Source organism: Lepisma saccharinum, chromosome 25 (assembly GCF_977018435.1).
Source record: "Lepisma saccharinum chromosome 25, izLepSacc3.1, whole genome shotgun sequence".
NCBI lineage: Eukaryota > Metazoa > Arthropoda > Insecta > Zygentoma > Lepismatidae > Lepisma > Lepisma saccharinum.
In genome coordinates this window covers 1,680,943-1,704,627 of record NC_139253.1, presented here as the reverse complement: position 1 = coordinate 1,704,627, position 23,685 = coordinate 1,680,943, and the positions used below count along the sequence as shown (strand labels likewise).

Sequence of the window (23,685 nt, the reverse complement as noted above, 5' to 3'; positions counted from 1 at the left end):
TGCAAGAAAAGCGACGCTAAATAACACAAATCAAACCAAACGTTACATACTGTTGTCGATTGATCTTAGAAAACAGTTTCCTTGCTTATTGTGATTATTAGGTAACTGTTGTTAGTGTAAAATTTGTAGCAACTTGTGTAACACGCTCCTAATACATATTATTTGATTACATATTTGACTAACAATTACATATATTTATAAGGATCTACATATGAACGATTAACATAATGTCCCATGAATTTAATTTATTTAGATGTATGCAAAGTTGTGTACGAATTTGCTAGTATATATAGTATATATTATTTTAACATTTGAAACATTCGCTTTAATTTTAGGTGCATCGGCATCGGGAGTCACACTGTGTAAGTATATATTTATTTATTTTTATTAATGCCTTGTTTTAAATGGCGGAGTTAAGGCCGTACAAAGCCTTTTCTTCCACTCAACCATACATTTAAAATTATACATTATTATATTATACACAAAGTACACTAAGTCATTTCACATAGGTCCACACACACACATTATACTCATACACACAAGTCTTAAAGCCCTGAATATAACACACAAAATACAAAATATATAATACACAAAAAACTAAATATGGAATGAAAGAATGCAAAATTTAAAATTGTATTTAAGTAACTACAAGGTATTTTAAGAATTCGTTCACTTGCACATGCTTTTTAGTCTGCTTGACAGGGGAAGATCTAACGACTACTCTGAAGAGAGTGGCGAACACGTCTGCTAAAAGAACCGACGGAGCTTACTGCTCTAGTGCTTTCTGGCAGCTGATTCCATAGTCTTACAGCCGATACGGAGAAAGAGTTGGAGAAGAAGTTTGATCTGTGGACGGGGATAGAGAGAACGAATCAGGGAAAAATGCGCCCGGGAAAAATGCGCTCTCGCAATAAAAGTGGGAAAAATGCGCCCTGCCAAGAGTAACTACATTAGAAAGTGGGAAAAATGCGCCCAGCACACATGACCTTCACCAACTAATCCATTTCTAACGACCGCCATGTTAGGCAGATTTCAGTTGTATATTGGCATTTATCTTATTCGTATACTTTCAAGTTAAGAACTTCGATTGAACTATTTATACTTAATTGTTTTCATAATTCATGTATATATTTACGTTTTATCTTATATTATTCGCGTATTTTTGCAATATTTATTCAGAATTTATAGACTAATAATTATCCCAAATATATATGCAACGATTTCATTGTTTTTCAAATCCAAAATGGCTAGGATTATTTCTATCTTTCACCCAAATTTTGTTATTTAAGCACAAGTTAAATACATTTCGTCTTAATATCGATTTTTGTTCAACAGTGTACAAGATTGAAGTAATTTGTCTTCGTTATAAACTAAATCTCTATTTCATCACCTTTTTATGTGCAAGGGCAAATATGATTTATTTGATACAATCAGTTTCGTTATTTCTATATAGTTTAACATTGTAATATTATAGCAAAGTATTTCTCCCTCGTTTTCAATAAAATATCGTTTTCCTATTGGCTGTTTATGTTAGGAGTGGGGGGAATCACGCTTCGTGTTCTTGGCGATGTAAAAACTTCCACGTTGGCATTTTTAATTGTTGCTAACCTGAACTTTAGCTTACTATCGCTAATTAACATTGATGTGTTATATAAATTATCAGTTTATCTTGTGTTATTTTATGTTATGAGTTTGTATTGTAAGTTAGAACAATTTGTTATGCTGCTCCTCGCGCTTGAGGTAGCAGTTGAGGTCTTGCTATTAACTTTGAAGGCGGTGCGTGGACTCTCGTGTTAAATGAATTGCTTATCATTGCCTGCGAGCGTGCATGATCCAACAAATTATAACTTTTAACTTGTGCGAATCAGTATGTACGGGCGCGATTTGTGATTAAAGATTTTGGACATTTTAATTATAAAGTATTTTAAATTGTATTTACTATCACGTGTCGCAATTCGGTGGTTTCCTTCCTGGAGGAAGGGTGGATCGTCTTAATCCTGAACCCTGGGTGAGAACTGGTGCTCCCAACTGACCAGCCGGAGCAAGGAGCGGTGTGTTGCCAATTCGGATCTCCATACCCTGGAGTTACGAATGGTGGCACGTTGCACATTGAAGGGTTTGAATTTCCGGTGTGAGTCGAATCTACAAGAATGGAAGGCAGAATGTTAAGATCTACGTAACGTTTCAGTTTATCGGAAGCAATCAAAATTGCTTGTGTTTTATTAGGGTTAATATACATGCCATTGTCTAGCGACCAGTTAACAATCCTCTCTATATCTTCATTAACCTTGGAAATACCATCGTTTAACATTACTGGGGGTGCAGAATAGTACAACTGGAGGTCATCGGCATACAGGTGATAACGGCAGTGTTTCAAGATATTTGGTAGGTCATTAATGTATAAAGAAAATAATAAAGGGCCGAGTACACTTCCTTGCGGAACGCCACAAGTAATCTCAGATAGCGCCGAGCACTTGCCATCATAAACCACCCTTTGTTTACGTCCAGTTTCATACGAATTACTTAAGCAAAATCATTACACATATCTCTGAGTAAACGATTGTAACTAAAATAAGTTCTGCATGATCATTTTCTATCCAATGATAATTGTATTGCTTAAATTGGAAACATAATAATACTTATATAATGCTATCATTAAATAACTAAAAATGGTTTACTATTTCAAAGGATAGATACGTTGATAATATCAAATGTCGTGTTCAGGTTTCCAACCCTGCAACTTAAACAGAGATCAGACTTCAAATTTATTTTCTCTTTCTTCCCTATCTTTCTTCCACATTTCTTCCTTCTTTTAATTTACTTCCTTCTTTCACTCTTTCGAGTTTTTGTTTTAATCCCATTTTATGCATAGATAAGCTGAGCGGTACTAGACTACAGTTTAATGTAGGTTCCAAATGTCTCCACCGTGGTATCGAATCCAGGACACCTTGATTAAAGGTGACGACATATTTCCACTACTCCATTTTTCCATTTCATTTAAATGATTTCTGTTTGCATCATTGTTTATGTAGATATATGCATCAGTTCATAATTTTAAAGAACATCCAAATATTATCAAAATATTTTTGTTTCTTTCCACCTAGATTGTTTGAAACACTTCAGGAAGGCTCTCTCTCCTTCTAATTTGTTCCCTCCTTCTGTTTTTTTCTTTATTTCCTTCTGTTTTTATTTGGGTTTTCTTCCATTTTTCTCTTAACCTTCTTCTTTAATATTCCTCCATTCTCGTTTTTCATATTTTATTCTCTTTCTTCTTTATTTCTTTCTACTTTATTTTCTCCTATTCTTCTCTTCTATTTCTCTTTTATTCATTTCTTTCATTTTCTTATCACATATTTCTTCCTTGTCTATCACTTTTCTTTCCTCTTTGCTTTTTCCAAATAAAAGGACAACTTTGCTGCTAAAAGTTTAAGGGAGAATTTGAACCGAAGCCACAAGCGACATGGTTATTTCACACCGAAACGGCAAGTGACAAGTAACACGCCACAGGAGAACCTTCAGTCTAAAGCAAGACATTCACCGCGTATGCGCGAACAGACAGGAGCAACGCGATGCAACGCATTAGGATAACGGCCCAGTCCGAGCGGCAAGCGACAAGTCCCTTCGGACTGAAATCTCTAAAGGTCAAAGAAAATTACATGGGGTAATTTGTTGTTCTCATTCAATTCTATCTTTGATTTTCTTATTTCATGCAAATCCAAAATAATATTTTGCTTTACTTGGAATATTTTTAAAATAATAAAACTAAAAGCTTTAATTGTAACCAACAAAGTAATGGAAATTAACAAAACACAGATAAAGGCATCAAAATCACAATTGGGTAGGGGGTGAACGATGATGGTGAGACCTCATTGCATAGATAACTAATAAATTAGTAGTAGTGTAAGTTTATTGTTTCTAAGTAATACTTTGTAGGTATGCATTTGTATCCTTTTTTTATCAATTGAATATCAGTTTTTGACATATTTTGACAATTTTTTGTCGATGTTTTAGCGTTTAGCGATGTTTTAGTAAAATTTTCAATTTACCTCTTTTTTCCCACCTCATACTTGTAGGTATATCACGATCTTACGTGATATAACTTAACCTATTCATTTTTTTTATTACGTGCTAATCTACACGAGAGCCTCTACGTGTTTGACCTACTTTTGTAGTAGTGTAGGTGGACCGGTTGACAAACTTCAAGTGAGGTTCAGTGTTGCCAACCCACCCCAAGAAAATTTCACCATGGTGATATTTTACAGGCGAAGCTAACCTACCAATAGGAGTTGGCAACACTGACTAGTTGCTTCACAAACCTCTTGTTTTGATTTTTTTAAACATATGCTATTTCACAGGCGAGGCTAACCTACAAGTTACAAGTTGACTGCGTAACCTTCTATAAGATGATAAGTATGCAGTAAGATGAAGAAGACGCCAACTGGCAATAGCGGTGTTAATGCTTCCCCCTCTCTGTAGGTCCAGCCCCGTGGAAGAGGGGGACCAAAATTTTGAACTTACGGCTGAAAAAAAATGTTTTCTATTACATGTTTCGTTCGAGGCAAATCCATAGGTAGATATTGTTAAATAAATATTAATATTGTAAATATATATATATATATATATATATATATATATATATATATACTTATTGTATTTAGTTTTTCGGTATCGAAAAAAGCGACTGTCATATCGTATTTGAATAAAAATTACGCTATGCCTGTGGACATCTAGAAAAACGACAATTTCGCTCCTTCTCTCTGCGTGTGCTATCAACGTTGACAGAATGACAGATATTCAACAAATAGGTAGGCCACGATCTTACGTGATATAACTTAACCTATCCTTTTTTCTTACGATTTTTTTTTTACGATCTTCAGTGATATAACTTAACCTATTATTTTTTTATTTGCGCACCGACATTGGACTCCGCGTTTGTTTTAATATTTCAGTCGAGAATAATAGAGAACATGAAGACGATACCTGTGGAAATATTTCTAGTGTTTGCTACTAGATGTCACCACCAATTGCCAAGGGGCAAAATTTTTTTTTGGACTATTTTTTTCCCTTAACCTAAGCAAATGACATAATAGAATAATAATTAGTTGAGGTAGTAAAAGCAGCATTATTAGCGGTGGTGCAGTTGCGGTATTGTGGTATTTTTAATCGAAATTTCTCTTTTGGCTAAAAATCTCGGTCATGTGGCAACACTGCGTGGACGCATAAAAGAACAATTATACACGACCTCTCTCGGTCCTCCTCCGTAGCCGTGCGTGTTAATGCGTTCACTCGTTCTTGACATCATGCATGTGCTATAGGTTCGAACCCGGTTGTGGTCGATAGTTTTTCAGTGTGAATAATGGCCCCTTACTTTAGCTCGTGTTCCTGGTCTGCAGGCTGGGATTTAAGTGAGATAGTTTGACGGGTTTGTTGTTTCACTGTCTAAATATCGATCATCGCTACGGAGGAGTGACCCCCCCTGTCCCCGGGGGTCCTCCCTGTCCCTGGGCTCGTGTTCCAGGGAGTCCTACCCCTGTCCCCGGGCTCGTGTTCCCGGTTAAGTTAGGTTAAGTTGTCTAAAGTCTATGTGTAATGTCCATGTCTCTGTCTTTGTAGGTTTTTTTTTGTCCTATGGGACAAAAATTCGAGATATTTGCAATTTAACGCTGCACTTGGAAAAAATTTTCGATTGGTGAAAAATTGGTTCCATGACGACCTATGTTTATTTTGGTATGGGAGGACAGAGGATACCGAGACTCGACCGACACACTAAACCCGACCTCTCTACGCCTACTCTACGTCACCAAAAAAAAAAAAAAATCGACAAGGGGAGATTTTTCGATAACTCTCACTGTTTCCAAGGTACTTGGGTGTTTTTGGTAGACGACAACGACGGAGTCATCAATGAGTAAACATCTGTGAACTCGGTGAACAAGTCAACTTTTTTCAGTACGTCAATATTTTTTTTTCTTATTTCTTAGTGAATGGGTTAGGTGACTTGCAACGACGAAGGCCTTCTAGCAACACGTACTTAGCTTATGCCGGCGTAATTCGCTAAAATATGTCTTTAACTATTGTCATTTAGGAACCGCCTCAGTCCTGTTGTTAATTTGGAAAAGGTAATTGATCCAAAAATAACAATGGGGAGGGCAATTAAAGGTTCCAAATGACAATAGTTAGAGTTTATCCAATCTAGTAAAGTGTGGATTGGTTGAAATCTCCAAGGCGTATTTTGCATTTTTTTTTCAAATATGAACACGTTAAAACTGAACTGGGCTAATAATTTCTTAATTGCAATTATTTTTCCAAAAAAAACTTCTGCAACACAGAAATGTTGGCAAGAATTCCCATGTAACCTAGTTGTTTTTACTCAGACAAAATCAATAGTTTTACATTCCAAACATTCCCCGAGTGTGCGTGCGTGTGTGTATATGTGACGTCGACCTGTTAAGAATGTCACGTCAGTAATACTAGCTTGGATATGTCATGACCTTCTTTTTTTATAGAGAAAAGAGAGAGAGAGAGAGAGAGAGAGAGAGAGGGTCATGTAACTGGTGATTTGCTTGGCTAAGGGGAATTTTCTGAGAATTCTTTCCATTCCAAATATTCTTGTATATGTGTGTGTGTGGTTGTGTAGGGATTGATGCGCTTATGTATGTGTGTGTAAACATTAAGGCATTGATTTGTTAAGAATGCTACATCAATAATACTGTCTCGGGAATGTTATGCTCTTCCTTTTTCTCTATAAAAAAGAGAAATTTGTGTTGATTGTTTGGTTAAAAAGAATTTCCTAATTATTTGTTTTGTCACAAGAATTGTTTGCATTCCAAATATTCCTAAGTGTTTGCATAAAGATTGATACACTTACAGCTATATATGTGCATTAACCTGTTAAGAATGTCACATCAATAATACCGGCTCGGAAATGTCATGTCCTCTTCTTCTATAGAAGGTCATATAAATGTGCTAATTGGTTGGCTAAGAGGGATTTCCTCGTTAGTAAATTGAGGTTATAAATACGTACGTATAAAGGTTTTGCTAATATGGAATGCTAAAGCTCAGTACTTGGCTCTATCAGGGATTCGAATTCTATTAGGTTAAACAGCATAGAAATTTCACAGCAAGAATTCTCATATTTACCGACGATATTCTTAACAACCTGTGTTGTGATTCCACTATAAACTGTATACAAAATATGCAGTCCCTGGAATGAGATGGACGAGGCTTATGAACCTCGACCTATACAAGTGTACAATCTGGCAATGAATGGATGTTTTCTTTTTATTAAGCATAGCAGAGTGTTAATATCAGGCAACAATGTTAGAAAGTGGCCCCAAGAATACAATTTAAAATCACTAATGAGTCATTCCATGCGAAATCAACACAGCCTTTGACCTGACCATCTCCGATTTTCATGAAATTTGGGGAGTTGAAACTATGCATAGAACTTAGTAAGTATAAAATTTTTTTAGTTTCGTGCGTCTTGTAATTGTTAAATTATTCAAGGTCAAAGTTAGCATAAATTGCCCTTTTTGAGCCCGCTTAGCTATACTAAATCTGCTGTAACTCCGCCTCTATTTTGCCTAGGAAGCTCAAATAAAGCTTATTGTACAGTGAATTGAACAAGCTTTCCAGTGATATTTAACAAGCCCACCTTTGGATAAAAATATAATTTTGTCATGTGACCTTGACTTTTGACCTTGAATATCTCAAAACATGTCATCACCAAAAATCGTGAAAAAAATATATTTGGTCCCTCATGCCATACTCTAAAACATACCAAAAAATCATTCTGGGACTACAATGGGATCAGAAGATACAAAATAATATGTGTAACTATGTGACTGATAAAAGCCCCATTACATGAACTATGAAGAGTCAAATATTCCTTAACACCCCCTATAAAATGTGAAGGAGTTATCCTGGGTATAATTGGTCATGAAAGAAATAGGTTAGACACAGGGAGATCCCTAGCCGTGTGTGTCAAGCGCAGATCCGGCATATTGTTGACCGCCATATTGAATTCAACGCAAAAATTTCAAAGGAAAGGAAGTGATGTGATATATCAAATGAGGCTAGAATTTCACGAGAAATGAAGTGACTAAGGATTTTCCAACGTATCTTACGCCAGCAAAAAGTTATACACATATCTTTCACTTACGATATATGCACATTATAATGTTGTCAATGTTCCTGTGAGCACACTCGTTGACATCTCTCACACTCGCATAGAACATTTGGTAATGTAGCATGTGCAACAACATCGCAAGCAGCAACTATGCCTTCTCTCAGATGGTCAATATCAGGGACTTTTAGTGCATGCACCATTCTCTTCAAATGTTTCTGAAGGTAAACGTCCTCCTAAGATGTTAGATCTGGGGAATGTGCAGGCCTTTTAATAGATCCCCGTGTGCCCATCAATCTACCTAGAAAATTACCATGAAGAAATTGCGAAAATGTCCACATAGTGTGGTCACACTCTGTCCTGTTTCAAAACTTTCGAAAAGTGCCATATCCCGTAAGCAAGGGTGAAAAAACCTGTTCACTTAATAAATCCAAGTAGCCCTCACCATTTAAGGTTCCGTTGTTGAATATGGACCAACCATTTCCGTTCGCCATATATTATACCACATAATTAGCTTACCAGCAACAACCATTCGACTGAGCAAATCACAGGTATTGCATATTATTTTTAATAACTTCACCGTGAACATAAAAATTTGCCTCGTCAGTGAAGAATTTTTCATTCCGAAGGAAGTGTCACGTAATTGTTTGAGATACTTTTCCCAATATTCTTCACTATTCAACTATTTGGCGAATGTAGCTGATTAAAATCATATGCAATGGTGCGTATACATCTTTCTCTCCTAAGATGTCAGCGTGATCTCGATGAGTTCCTAACACATTAGGAGCATTCCAATGCTTTGTTTTTAACACCTCGAAAAGGAGAAAATGATTACAAGCATGCAGTAATAAATTTTTGCTGGTTAAATATATGTTGGATAAACCTTCGTCACTTCATTTCTCGTGAAATTCTAGCCTGATTTGATATATCACATCACCCCCTTTCCTTTGAAATTTTTGCCTTGAATTCAATATGGCGGTCAACAATATGCCGGATCTGCGCTTGACACACACGGCTAGGCTGTGCCTAACCTATTTCTTTCATGACCATTATACCCAGGATGACTCCTTCACATTTTGTAGGGAGTGTTAAGGGACATTTGACTATTCATAGTTCATGTAATGGGGCTTTTATCAGTCACATAGTTACACATATTATTTTGTATCTTCTGATCCCATTGCAGTCCCAGAATGATTTTTTGGTATGTTTTAGAGTATGGTATGAGGGACCAAATACATTTTTTTCACGATTTTTGGTGATGACATGTTTTGAGATATTCAAGGTCAAAAGTCAAGGTCACATGACAAAATTATATTTTTATCCAAAGGTGGGCTTGTTATATATCACTGGAAAGCTTTTTCAATTCACTGTACAATAAGCTTTATTTGAGCTTCCTAGGCAGAATAGGGGCGGAGTTACAACAGATTTAGTATAGCTAAGCGGGCTCAAAAAGGGCAATTTCTGCAAACTTTGACCTTGTATAACTTTACAATTACAAGACGCACGAGACTAAAAATTTTCATAGTTACTAAGTTCTATGCATAGTTTCAACTCCCCAAATTTCATAAAAATCGGAGATGGTCAGGTTAAAAATTACACATATCTGTGTTGATTTGGCATGGAATGACTCTAATGTGATACGAACTTTTTTCACTTGTGTGTATTTGAATATGAAAAGTGAGGTACTTTGAATGATTGAGGGGAACAATCACAAATAAGCTTGCAACTGTATTGGGAGGTGTCACGAGTTCAAACTTCAGACGATTTATGTTAATCTGTTAAGGCGATATCAGTACGAAAATTTGTAAAAAAGAAGAGGCAATTTTAGCTAATGGCAACGATGAGGATGAATAATGATAATTATGATGAAATTGATGTGTGGCACTTAGAAAACAAAACTTCAAAGTGTATTGCACCAACAGCTACCCCCTCCCCAAATACAAGGCAGTTAACAGAGGTGTATATTTGTTGGTTTACGAGTCTGAGGGCTTAAGTTAGTATGTTCACTATAGCTATACATATTAAAAAATGAAATGACCTGAGCAATAAAAATATAACAATACCGATCCTGACTTATGTCGGATGACGTAGTGGTAACGTTGTTGCAATCCCACTTCTGATGGTGTATAAACTTAAATGTTTTTGCATAACATGAAATATTGTTAATGGGAATGTGTTGTTTCTAATGTTCAATATAGAAAGCAGATAACAAGAAAAAGAAGAAAAGAAATGTTGCAGGTAGATACGGAGCCTCAGCCCAAACACATATATGATCAGACAGGATGTCAATGATGCGTTTTTTATAACTAACATGTGATTATTCAAAACTTGAAATAGTGCAGTGGGAAACAACCAACTAACTAACTCTCCAGGCTTTTTTAAACCCGAAGAGAGCAAATACAAGCACAAGCGTAAATAATTAAATAAGTTAGAAGGGGTTCGAATCTTTTGATCTAGGTATGGAAACAGACAGGTACTAAGTTTTGTGTGTGAACACAATTGATAATGGAAAATCCCCTTCAATATAATAACATAGTGGTAATGTTGGTCTTGCCTTGTTCCTATCGATAACATAGTGGTTACACGAAAGAAAGAAATAAAAAAAATTAAAACACTGTCCCCTATTAAGAAATACTTCTCGAAATTATTCAACTACTTTTTTTCTCTTCCTATCTTCGTAACTAAAAAAAAATGTTTTGTCAAATGTTTGGATGACTATGAAAATATTGAAACATATGATGTAATAATAAAACGTTGTTGCATTGTAATCAAATGAATTCGTTGAATATGTAGAATATGGTAGGATATATCTTAAAATGTTAGAAGCTATTTGTTATGGTATTCTTTCTCTTTCTCTCTTTCTCTCTACTCTTTCTTAAATTTTCATTATCATAGTTAAAAATTAATCCAAGAGAAAATATATATTTTGTGTTGACATGGCAATAAAAATGCATGATCAATAGTTAAGGTCAAAATCTGAATAAACAGTGAGAGTGATACACGCAAGCTTCCAGCTGTGTGATTAGTACAAAATTGAGAGATAGAAGGCTTTTGTTTCTAAATCTTCAAGTTTAAGAAGGCAAAATAATTAGTTGGTTAATACGGAGCTAGTTAGAAACTGCCATCCTCGAAGCTTCATGCTGCAAGCCTCGATCTTTACAAGTTTATTTCCGACATGATCCTCATGCTTTTTTTTTTGTTACAGATAACATCAAATGCCGTGACATGCGATTTTCTGGCTCTTCTATTCACAACTCAAATACTTATGTTTTTTTTTATCGCAACGATGAAGATAATTAGTACTATATGGGGGTTCGGTGAATCTCAGACTTCCAAGAAAAATAAAACTCCTGTAGGATTTTCCGTGTAGCAGTGAGACACACTAACTAACTAACTACAACATTTCTGTGTTGCAGAAGTTTTTTTGGAAAAATAATTGCAATTAAGAAATTATTAGCCCAGTTCAGTTTTAACGTGTTCATATTTGAAAAAAAAATGCAAAATACGCCTTGGAGATTTCAACCAATCCACACTTTACTAGATTGGATAAACTCTAACTATTGTCATTTGGAACCTTTAATTGCCCTCCCCATTGTTATTTTTGGATCAATTACCTTTTCCAAATTAACAACAGGACTGAGGCGGTTCCTAAATGACAATAGTTAAAGACATATTTTAGCGAATTACGCCGGCATAAGCTAAGTACGTGTTGCTAGAAGGCCTTCGTCGTTGCAAGTCACCTAACCCATTCACTAAGAAATAAGAAAAAAAAATATTGACGTACTGAAAAAAGTTGACTTGTTCACCGAGTTCACAGATGTTTACTCATTGATGACTCCGTCGTTGTCGTCTATCAAAAACACCCAAGTACCTTGGAAACAGTGAGAGTTATCGAAAAATCTCCCCTTGTCGATTTTTTTTTTTTTTGGTGACGTAGAGTAGGCGTAGAGAGGTCGGGTTTAGTGTGTCGGTCGAGTCTCGGTATCCTCTGTCCTCCCATACCAAAATGAACATAGGTCGTCATGGAACCAATTTTTCATCAATCGAAAATTTTTTCCAAGTGCAGCGTTAAATTGCAAATATCTCGAATTTTTGTCCCACAGGACAAAAAAAAAACCTACAAAGACAGAGACATGGACATAGACATTACACAACTTAACCTAACTTAACCGGGAACACGAGTCCGGGGACAGGGATAGGACCCCGGGGACACGAGCCCAGGGACAGGGAGGACCCCCGGGGACAGGGGGAGGTCACTCCTCCGTAGTGATCGATATTTAGACAGTGAAACAACAAACCCGTCAAACTATCTCACCAGCCTGCAGACCAGGAACACGAGCTAAAGTAAGGGGCCATTATTCACACTGAAAAACTATCGACCACAACCGGGTTCGAACCTATAGCACATGCATGATGTCAAGAACGAGTGAACGCCTTAACACGCACGGCTACGGAGGAGGACCGAGAGAGGTCGTGTATAATTGTTCTTTTATGCGTCCACGCAGTGTTGCCACATGACCGAGATTTTTAGCCAAAAGAGAAATTTCGATTAAAAATACCACAATACCGCAACTGCACCACCGCTAATAATGCTGCTTTTACTACCTCAACTAATTATTATTCTATTATGTCATTTGCTTAGGTTAAGGGAAAAAAATAGTCCAAAAAAAAATTTTGCCCCTTGGCAATTGGTGGTGACATCTAGTAGCAAACACTAGAAATATTTCCACAGGTATCGTCTTCATGTTCTCTATTATTCTCGACTGAAATATTAAAACAAACGCGGAGTCCAATGTCGGTGCGCAAATAAAAAAATAATAGGTTAAGTTATATCACTGAAGATCGTAAAAAAAAAATCGTAAGAAAAAAGGATAGGTTAAGTTATATCACGTAAGATCGTGGCCTACCTATTTGTTGAATATCTGTCATTCTGTCAACGTTGATAGCACACGCAGAGAGAAGGAGCGAAATTGTCGTTTTTCTAGATGTCCACAGGCATAGCGTAATTTTTTTTCAAATACGATATGACAGTCGCTTTTTTCGATACCGAAAAACTAAATACAATAAGTATATATATATATATATATATATATATATATATATTTACAATATTAATATTTATTTAACAATATCTACCTATGGATTTGCCTCGAACGAAACATGTAATAGAAAACATTTTTTTTTCAGCCGTAAGTTCAAAATTTTGGTCCCCCTCTTCCACGGGGCTGGACCTACAGAGAGGGGGAAGCATTAACACCGCTATTGCCAGTTGGCGTCTTCTTCATCTTACTGCATACTTATCATCTTATAGAAGGTTACGCAGTCAACTTGTAACTTGTAGGTTAGCCTCGCCTGTGAAATAGCATATGTTTAAAAAAATCAAAACAAGAGGTTTGTGAAGCAACTAGTCAGTGTTGCCAACTCCTATTGGTAGGTTAGCTTCGCCTGTAAAATATCACCATGGTGAAATTTTCTTGGGGTGGGTTGGCAACACTGAACCTCACTTGAAGTTTGTCAACCGGTCCACCTACACTACTACAAAAGTAGGTCAAACACGTAGAGGCTCTCGTGTAGTTTAGCACGTAATAAAAAAATGAATAGGTTAAGTTATATCACGTAAGATCGTGATATACCTACAAGTATGAGGTGGGAAAAAAGAGGTAAATTGAAAATTTTACTAAAACATCGCTAAACGCTAAAACATCGACAAAAAATTGTCAAAATATGTCAAAAACTGATATTCAATTGATAAAAAAAAGGATACAAATGCATACCTACAAAGTATTACTTAGAAACAATAAACTTACGCTACTATTAGTTTAATTTCGATCGGTAAGAAAATTAATATACAATTACAAATTAACTTATAACAACAAAAAAGGCATTGGCAACCAGAACAGATTAGATTATTATGTTCGCACAACTATTGCAAGGTTAGAAAATTATGAAAATATTTTTTCTGCACAGATTAAGTTTCTAAGGAGGAATTTCTTTATATATATATATATATATATATATATATATATATATATATATGGCGTAACTTGTGGGTAAAGGGGCACTTACCTCATACACATTTCCAGGTTTATTAAATTTTGCAAGTTCAGGCCATTTTTGTTAACCTCCTGGGACTTGGGGTTTCTAGTTCTGCCCCTGTAACCCCCCCCCCGCAAAGTTAGGTGCCCCAGTTACACTGTTGAGTATGTGGCTAAATATATATTATTTAGTGTCATCTTCTATATTTACTTTTTTATTGCATAAAGTGTATAGTTAATAGAGATTAATGAAGATACGACATTTCTGTATTTTTAGCACCGCGAAAAGGGGTGTTATGTAAGTACTTATGAAACTGATACCTAGGACTTTATAACAAATCTAAATATATATTATGGCATATTTATTTTAATCAGAAAGAGTATTATGAAAAAACGAGTTACAAATATTGTTTTACATATAGGGTAATTTGGGGTAATCTCGACATGCTAAGGGGCCTCCCCGATGGCGCAGTGGTAGCGTCGTTGCCTTGTAATTAAGGGGTCCCGGGTTCGATACCCGGAGGAGGCACATAGTGGTTCGAATCCCACTTTAAACTGTAGGTCCAGTCCCGATTAGCCTTACTGTGCACAAAGTGGACTAAAAACGGCAAATCAAACCAAAACCAAACCCGACATGCTAAGCATATAATAGCATCTGGGGTCCTTATATGTCAAACTATTGAAATTAATGTAAGCAGTAGGAATCATTAGACATTCCTCTTCGGGACGGTACACTTGACATGTCTCTATCTTAATTAGAGAGAAAGATAAAAAAATTGAAATTGAAGTCTACATAGTGTCGGCATTGCCCCAACTTGTTGGGGAATCCCGACACTTTGTATGGGGAATTCCGACACCCTCTATATTTAGGAATTAAAAGCATATACATCTATTCTACAACATCGAATATAAGTATCAAAAGGATTAATGACAATCACATACAATGTAATAGATTAAGGTTGGTAATGTGAGAAAAACTTAGAATTGTAGGCTTGATGCTTTATTAACGTACTATTTAAAAGAGTAGATACATTATGGAAGGTTACATGAACATCAACTAAAATTGTTGCTTTTCTCAACACCACTGCATGATTTTTCCATGTTGTGTATGGGTAAGCAGTACAACAAAAAAAATATACTAATTGTAAACTGCCGTTTGTTTAGACCTCTAGCTCTGGCAAAAGACAACGCTTCAAGAGACAACTCTTCAAAGACAACGCTTCAGCTTTCCTCACAGTCACAGATGGATGCCTGATTAGGAAAGAGTACACCCAATCATACCTCGCCATCTGAGATGTTTTATTGAAACGGTGCTGAAGCTTGTTCTTTTGAGTGTAGGGAAAAGCTAGGTGTCGTAAATCCTTTATGGTGAGACCAAATCCAATAGCATCTAATCTTTCCTCGAGTTGCTTTTCATTTTCATTGGAGAACGTACGAGAATCTTCTCAATTGATTTCTGTGGTTGTGAATTCACAAGTAGAAGATGCTAAGCTCACTCGTTCAAAAGCAAGGAGAGTTAGCTCCAAGCCAAGAACACAAGTTGTAGATCGCACTAATGTTCTTGCGTCAGCAGAACCGTGCGTAGTTGATCTGTGTATTGATAAGCGAAGTGTACAATGTTAACTAGATGCTGGATCTAAAGTTACGCTGTTCAATAACAAGTCTTCCAAAAAATTGTTTCCTCATCGGCGAACACAATTCTCTACACTAAAGTTACGAGGTGTGAATAATAATACGTTGAAGTTGAAAGACCAAGCTTTCATTGATTTATCATTGAATGATGTATTGTATAAATTACCGGTTATATTGTGTGAAGAAGAACTGCGTTATCCGTTGATTGGACGTTCATGGCTCGACAGTATTCATCCAGGTTGGAGGAACTTGTTAGCACAGTGTAACACAGTGTTCACAAATACAGGGTCTGGATGAAATGATAACGCAGATATTAATACTAAAATACCGGAAAGTGAAGGTTTGAGAGCGCAGCTGGAGAAGAAACTTGGATAGAAGGAAAAGGAGAAGAAAGAAGAGCATCTGAGGCAGTTGGCTCAGAAGGCGAGAGAAGAGACAGCAGGAATTCGAACACAGTCAATGGCAGATAAGGTTGATGAACCAACTGCGATATAAGAGACATAAAGATAGACAGCGAGAATGAAATTTGGCCAGAGCTGCTCATGATAAAAGATCGAAGCTTCAGAGAGACAGGGAGAGGGACATTAGTGAACAGATTACCCTTGAAATGCCAGCTAAGAGAATGGGCAGTGAAGACACTAAGTTTGACCAGAGGCTGTTCAACCAATCAAAGAGGATGGACAGTGGATATGGAGATGACGAAAAGTACATCATGTATGATAAACCTTGGAGGGATGCAGGAGCTCTGGGCCAACATATTTACAGACCATCAAGAGATCTGGACAAGGATGTGTATGGAGATGATTAGGAGAAAATAATGAAAACAAACAAATTTGTCCCAGACAAGGAATTCAGTGCCACGGATCGTGAAGCAGCACGCAGCGGACCTGTTCAGTTTGAGAGAGATGAAGACGATCCTTTCAGTCTGGACCAGGTCTTGAGTCTAGATAAAAGAGCTAGCAAGAGACCTAAGGATGCAGGGAGAAGAAGAGATAACGAAAACCAACCAAACACAGACGCTGGGTATGCACCAATCAGAAGATCGAATAGGCTTAGGAGACCTCCAGATAGATATGGTTAGACCAGCACTTAAAACAAAAAAGAGACTCCAGGAGGAGATGATAGAAGCATGATAAGAGGAAGAACAAGAATTTGTATTTTATAGTATGTTGTTGATTGGTTGTCATAGTAATAGTGTGAAAGATGTACATGAATGGCTTCCAGGCATCTCCCTACAAAACAATGTATAGACAGTTTTGAGCTTATTGATACAGTATTACTCTTTGTTGTATCATTGTAGCATTGACAAATGCAAAATGGTAGAGGTGTCGAAATTGCCCCAATTTGCATGTCGGAAGTACCTCGAAACGACATAGGTGTATTTAGCAATTAAAACCTTTAGTTGGAAACACTGCAGGGAAAGTTTGCTTTCGACATATTGCACCCTGATAAGATACAAGGCAGAGGCACTGACTCATTTCATCCATTTCACTTCTACGAATCTAAAGCTTAGCAATTACATTCTCGATTTTACATGAGACTTATGTTTTAATGGTGTTCATAGGCAACTTACCTGGTTCTTACACGCCGATCTCCGCAAATACAAGCACCGTTTCAAAGATCTACTTTGGGGACATTCCACAAGCTTCTATGTCTGAGCTCCAACTGACGCGCTGCTTTCTTTGCGTTCTTCACGTGAGTTAGTATTGCAAGCTTACAAGTGTCGGAATTACCCAAATATCGGATTACCCCAAAGTACCCTATTGCTCATTTGAGTAATTCTAATATTCTGTTAAGTTGATTGAATCATTAATAGTAGCAACACAAATGAAGAAATACAGATGAATGAAAAACCTTTGGTATTTACACGAGAAAAGAAAATAAAGTAATATCAAGACTGTTGAATATGTGTGGAAAACGTTTCAAATGTGGAAATTGTATGTAAAAATTTTCTGAAAGCTAATATATGTAAAAATATGGAAACATGAAAGTACCATATTGGGTATATACCACGATTGGCAAAAATAATACAAAATAACATTTATTTTAGCATCATGTGTTAGATTTACATATAGATCCGTTGCATAATATTTAGACATCACTTAACATTTGAAATGTGTTTCTTTCAGTCACATCATGAGTCGGCAAGTTATGTAAGTATATATAAAATTATGTGATAGGTATTTAAAAATTTATCTACATCTAAATTATTTATATTATTTTTAACCTACTTTTGTATTTTATCGTATGTTGTTGATTGGTTGTCATAGTAACAGTGTGTAAGATGTACGTGAATGGCTTTCAGGCATTGAAGTTATGTTGTTTAATTTGAACCTACGTATTTTTGTATGTCTTGTGTACGTTTAGATAAGAAATTAGACACACAACAACAAGGCTTACATCTATCGCGCAGTCGTACAGGATATTCTTGGTGATTCTTTGTAAGAAGAAGTATGGATGAAGACGTCACGAAAAGTACGCGACGATCATTGTTCCAGAATAGGTTTATGCAAAGAGAAATTTTGTCGACTTGATCAATTTCTACGGTAAGAAACCAAGATTGTATGGTTTGTGTATTATTTACAATAATTGTACAAGGGAAAGTTTAAATCGGTATGATACGAATTGTGCCTACGATATTGTGATATTTAGTTGTCCGCAATTATGAATATGTTCGGTTTGAATTTATTCTCTGAGTTCCGGCCAGATTCGGAAGAAATAGAAGATTATTTAACGAGGTTTGAACAGTCTTGCTTGGCTCATGATGTTAACGAAGCCTTTACTGATTGCAGTTATAGGGTCTGAAACTTTCAAAGTGTTGAAAACTATCCTTGCATCTGAACCAGTCGAACGGCAAACGTATTCGACTCTCAAGGACAATGTGCTTAAACATTATGGCCAGAGAATAAACAAATATGTGGAACGTTTCATGTTCAGACAGTGCATGCAGGAAAGTGGCGAGAATGAAACACAATTTATGGTACGTGTTAAGCAACAAGAACTTAAGTGTAATTTTGGCCAATACTTACAGGAAGCCATTGTAGAGCAAATAATTGTAGGTGTTCGGTCTGAGTCCATTACAAATAAATTACTGTCTGAGCCTACATTGACTCCAGCAAAATGTCAAGATGCTGTGCTTCAAATGGAATTAATTGAACGGGAAACACAAATGTTATCGTGAAAAGGAATGTAGTCCTAATGTAGTTGCATTTGCTGGGACACAGAAATTTAAACCAGGTTTCCAGTCCTCGCAAGCACAGAAAAAGGACTTCGTTAATCCTCAGGATAGAAGTTATAAAAACATGGAAGAATGTGATAGATGTTGCAGAAGACATGATCCTGGACAGTGTCCAGCAAGATATTCGATATGTTCAGTTTGCAAAAAGAAAGGTCATTGCATGTAAAATGCAAGTTTAGGAAGAATGGTGGAGTTACAAGTAAGACATTCCATAAGCTTCTATGTCTGAGCTCCAACTGACGCGCTGCTTTCTTCGCGTTCCTCACGTGAGTACAGCAAGCTTACAAGTGTCGGAATTAGCCAAATGTCGGGATTATCCCAAATTACCCTATGGCTCATTTCAGTAATTCTAATATTCTGTCAAATGATTTTAAGTTGATTGAATCATTAATAGTATTAACATAAATGAAGGAATACTAATGAATGAAAAACGTTTGGTATTTGAAACCAGAAAAGAAAATGAAGTAATAGCAAGACTGTTGAATATGTGTGGAAAATATTTCAAATGTGGAAATTGTATGTAAAAATGTTCTGAAAGCTAATATATGTAAAAATATGGAAACATGAAAGTACCATATTGAGTCCACATACCACGATTGGCAAAAATAATACAAAATAACATTTATTTTAGCATCATGTGCAGATATACATTTACATATATATCCGTTCCATAATTATTAGACATCACTTAACATTTGAAATGTGTTTCTTTCAGTCACATCATGAGTCGGCAAGTTATGTAAGTATATATAAAAATATATGATAGGTATTTAAAAATTTATCTATATCTGAATTACTTATATTACTTTTAACCTACATTAATATGAAAAAATATAATAGGTGATAGAGAGAGAAAGAGTTATATTCATTTGTATCATAACTGAACATATTTATAATTTAAACAAAAGGTGCGAGATTTATTTCGTTCTGATATTCGAGTTTAAGTTTATAACAATATTTTTCTTTCGTTCATATTAGCACAAAGTTCGAAGACATTATCGAAGTAAGTCAAACAAAATCATTAGTAATATGTGATACAATTATGTTTCGCATTTTGTTAGTAGGGGAAACACCAATAAAATATTGTCAAAAGTTTTTGATGTGTGCACGTACTAAGAATATAACCAGTTGATCTTTGTTCAAATCATGACGTTAATATTTTATGTATTGCTCACACTATTAACAAAAATATTAGAAATCAATTAAATATTAATATAGTTAATCCTTCTTCATCACAATGATTATGTATGAGGGAATTAGTACTCTGATTATAATTTGTTTTACGTTACTGGGTATGAAAATACTGTACTTCGGTTTTTACTTTTAGTAAATATGTATCCTTATTTGGGTTTGTGCTTATCTTTCCTCATGTATTGTACAGCTGATATTCCATCATATATCAAAGTTATGCATATGTTTCAGATGAAGTTCGTGGGCCTCCTCGGTGGCGCAGTGGTGCGTCGCCGCGTTGTAACCAAGGGGTCCCGGGTTCGATACCCGGTGGAGGCACCAGTGGTTCGGATCCCACTTTAAACTGTAGGTCCTGTCCCGATTAGCCTTACAGTGCATAAAGTGGACTTAAAACACCAATTCAACAACAACAGATGAAGTTCCATTTTAAGGCAAGGGAGTTGGTTATTTTCCCTCATGTATTTCACTAGGTGATCTTTCGTTTTAAGGCAATCTGATGCTTATGTTCCCTTAAGTATTCTTCAAGGATTCTCAGCCCTTTTTACAAATCTTTCGTTTCACCTAAAATTGAATACTGTTTCTCCGATCTGGTCTATGGCATGCCCTTCAAATTTAGATAGACTAAATTCTGTTTTAAATTTCCTCCTGGCCATTGTTCTTTGCCGAATTCCATCCAAATATCCAACCACCTCACGAGAGACATAAACTGCCACACCATGTATTCCTACATAAAATAGTTAATAGTACCCTCAGAAGTGACAGCCTTCTTCAGGAAAATCCCTTTCGAGTATAATCTCGCACAACAAAAAAAAAATCGACTTTTCGCTATCCAGAAGCCAAGGTAATGCCACATCCAGCGTTCTCTGCTCTAGAGACTACCCAGCCAATTCAATAAGTTAACATGCCAAATAGACATTTTTGAAAATGAGGCACGTTTTAAAAGGCTGTTGTACAAACATATGTAAGGTTCATTATGGGATGTAATTTTTGTTTATGTTGTTATTTTTGTTGTTATTTTTCTACCGTTATACATTCCAATGCAAAATGGCAAACGCTGTATTTAGATTTTTTGTTGAAGTTGTTAAATAAATAAATGATCTTCTATCTTAAGATAATAGCTTTGTTTGAGTTTGTTTTAAATTCCACTTGATACACAGAAAGGCTAATCGTGACTGGACCTAAAGTTTAAAGTTGAATCTAAACTACCATGTGTCTCCACTGGGTGTCGAACCCGGGACACCTTCATTAAAAAGCAACAACCCTTACCACTACTACGTCATCAGAGAGGCCCTTAAGGCAAGGGTCTTTGTACTATGTTCCCTCCCCCATGGCTTAGTGGTAACGCCGTCGCTTTGTAATCAAGAGGTCCCGGTGGAGGTTCACAGTGGTTTGAATCCCACTTTAAGCTGTAGGAACAGTCCCAATTAGCCTGTCTGTGCATAAAGTGGACTAAAAACTAAAATTCAAACAAACAATATTCCCTCATATATTTACTAAGGTGATTTTCTGTCTTAAGATCAGGATGTTTATGCTTATTGCTTCTTATGTACCGGGTGTACACAAAACATTATTGGAGTTTTAAATTTGTGTAATTTCCTTTATATGCGGCATGCAATAACAACCCATGCACGAGATGGAAGAATAAGTGTACAAATTACTACACGCACTCCACATGCACAAGTGCTCAACATGGGCACTTTTCGTTACAAAGCACACATCCAACAGGTAGCCGAGTTCTTCCACATTCTGGTCACCATCTCCGGCTTAATGGGTACAACAGCCTGTACAATCTAGCGTCTCAATTATCGAAGTGGGATTCTTCCAAATTCACGTTTTAATGCCCGCTGAACCGTAACGATTGATTTGCATTTCGTAAAGTGCAGAACACAAAAATATTTCTGCTGAGGAGTCGCCATATTGAACACTGGTGCTGTCACGCGTCGGGGTGAGGAAACAGCTATTGACTGTTGCCAGACAAAATGTCCACAGTTGCTCTTTTACTACATTTAAGCTACAAATGCGTACGGTGGCTTGCATAGCGATATTACTTTGTGTACACCCTGTATTTTATGAATTTATCTTCATTACAATAAAAAATATAGTTAGGCAACACACTTAACGCCATGCAGTGAAGCGAATATTTCACAGGTGTCTCATTTCTATTGCTGGCGACTGTACGTACATTGACATAAGGCTCAGGGTGCGAGTTAACGGGGGGGATGTCGGGGATTCTTCCCTCACATTTTTTTTTTTATCCCTGGTAGGAGAAAATTATTTTAATCCCTGCCAGGGGTGTTTTTATCCCCCTTAAAGAAATGTTTTCAGTATAATGGTTGACGAGAGCACTATTGTTCAAACAAATCGTGCCTTAACGTATGTGTTCGCATTAAAACGAGTTAGGGCTTTCTTAGAATGTAAATACCTATACTAAGCGTTTATAAATTATGTATTAATGTTATCATGAGTTTTAATGACTTGCGTAAGAACCAATGTCCAAGTTACTTAGAAGTGCAAGGCAAGAGTATGGACTGGTAACAAATACAAATTTACATATCCAAAAATCCTACATCCCGAAATGAAATCACAAATGCCCCCCAAAGCATAAGCTTAATTCGCTACTTACTTTTTACTTCTTGTGATTGAAGGGAAAATGGTCTGTTGGGTGTGCAGAAGAGAGGAGTGTTCCCTTAAATTCACTCACAGACGTTCGTGCAGAGGGCGCCATCATACAAAGAGGATAGTACACTGTGACTCATGCGGTAAGTACCATCAATGTTCTTCAATGGTACAGGATGAATTCATTCTCAATTATTTAACCATTTTTTGTAGGGGAGAGGGGAGGCATTCCCTTAAATATATAGTGCTTTTCACTGTCAAGTCGCCCGAGGAGCAGCGACTAGCGCGCGGGGCAGTAAGAGCGTGTCTGCCGGCAAACTGGATGCAACATCCGCGTAACTGGAACGGCTAGCTGTGTAATGAAATGCGCTCGTACAATTACATTGACAGTTACAATTAAAATGAGCACGTACCTTTTTACAAGAGGTGTTAGAAATGTTGTCGTCCTGCATCCACACATTTACGGCATATTTATAGGAAATTTTCACTAATACGTATCAGTTCCTCTTCCGAAGTTGCTTCAGTTCCTTATATTTTTCTTCAATTTTTCTAATGTGTAGCTTCAGGTTTAAAATCTTGGTAGCTCGCCACGCAGACGCCATGGAACTGTCTGTTTCTTGTGAAAGGTACTGGAGGGATTTTTTGAGGAGTATGTTTCAATCGTGCTCCAACGTCGTCTAGTTTCTCCTCAGTAATCACACACCGTTTCAACCTTCGCTTCTTATCAAGAACAGACCCTGTTTCCCTAAATTTGTTCAGAAGTTTTCGAACACTGTCTCTGTATGAAACAAAAGCATCTGGGAATTCTGCTGCGAAACGTATTCTAACTTCCCTACAATAATTCCTAACGA

General features: G+C 36.5%; 1 protein-coding gene and 1 pseudogene across 9 annotated transcripts in view; both read left to right on the top strand.

Moving 5' to 3' along the window:
- Positions 1-23,685, top strand: part of LOC145978876 (uncharacterized) — a 164,433-nt gene that overhangs the window by 65,920 nt on the left and 74,828 nt on the right. For all 9 annotated transcript variants that reach the window (XM_083111783.1, XM_083111784.1, XM_083111786.1 and 6 more), the window contains 6 exons: positions 336-362; positions 14,435-14,455; positions 17,919-17,942; positions 19,743-19,766; positions 20,006-20,030; positions 22,864-22,977. In XM_083111783.1, coding sequence (XP_082967909.1) covers positions 336-362; positions 14,435-14,455; positions 17,919-17,942; positions 19,743-19,766; positions 20,006-20,030; positions 22,864-22,977 — 235 coding nt within the window. The remainder of the gene's footprint in view (positions 1-335; positions 363-14,434; positions 14,456-17,918; positions 17,943-19,742; positions 19,767-20,005; positions 20,031-22,863; positions 22,978-23,685) is intronic.
- LOC145978855 (puff-specific protein Bx42 pseudogene) lies at positions 15,523-16,870 on the top strand (annotated as a pseudogene).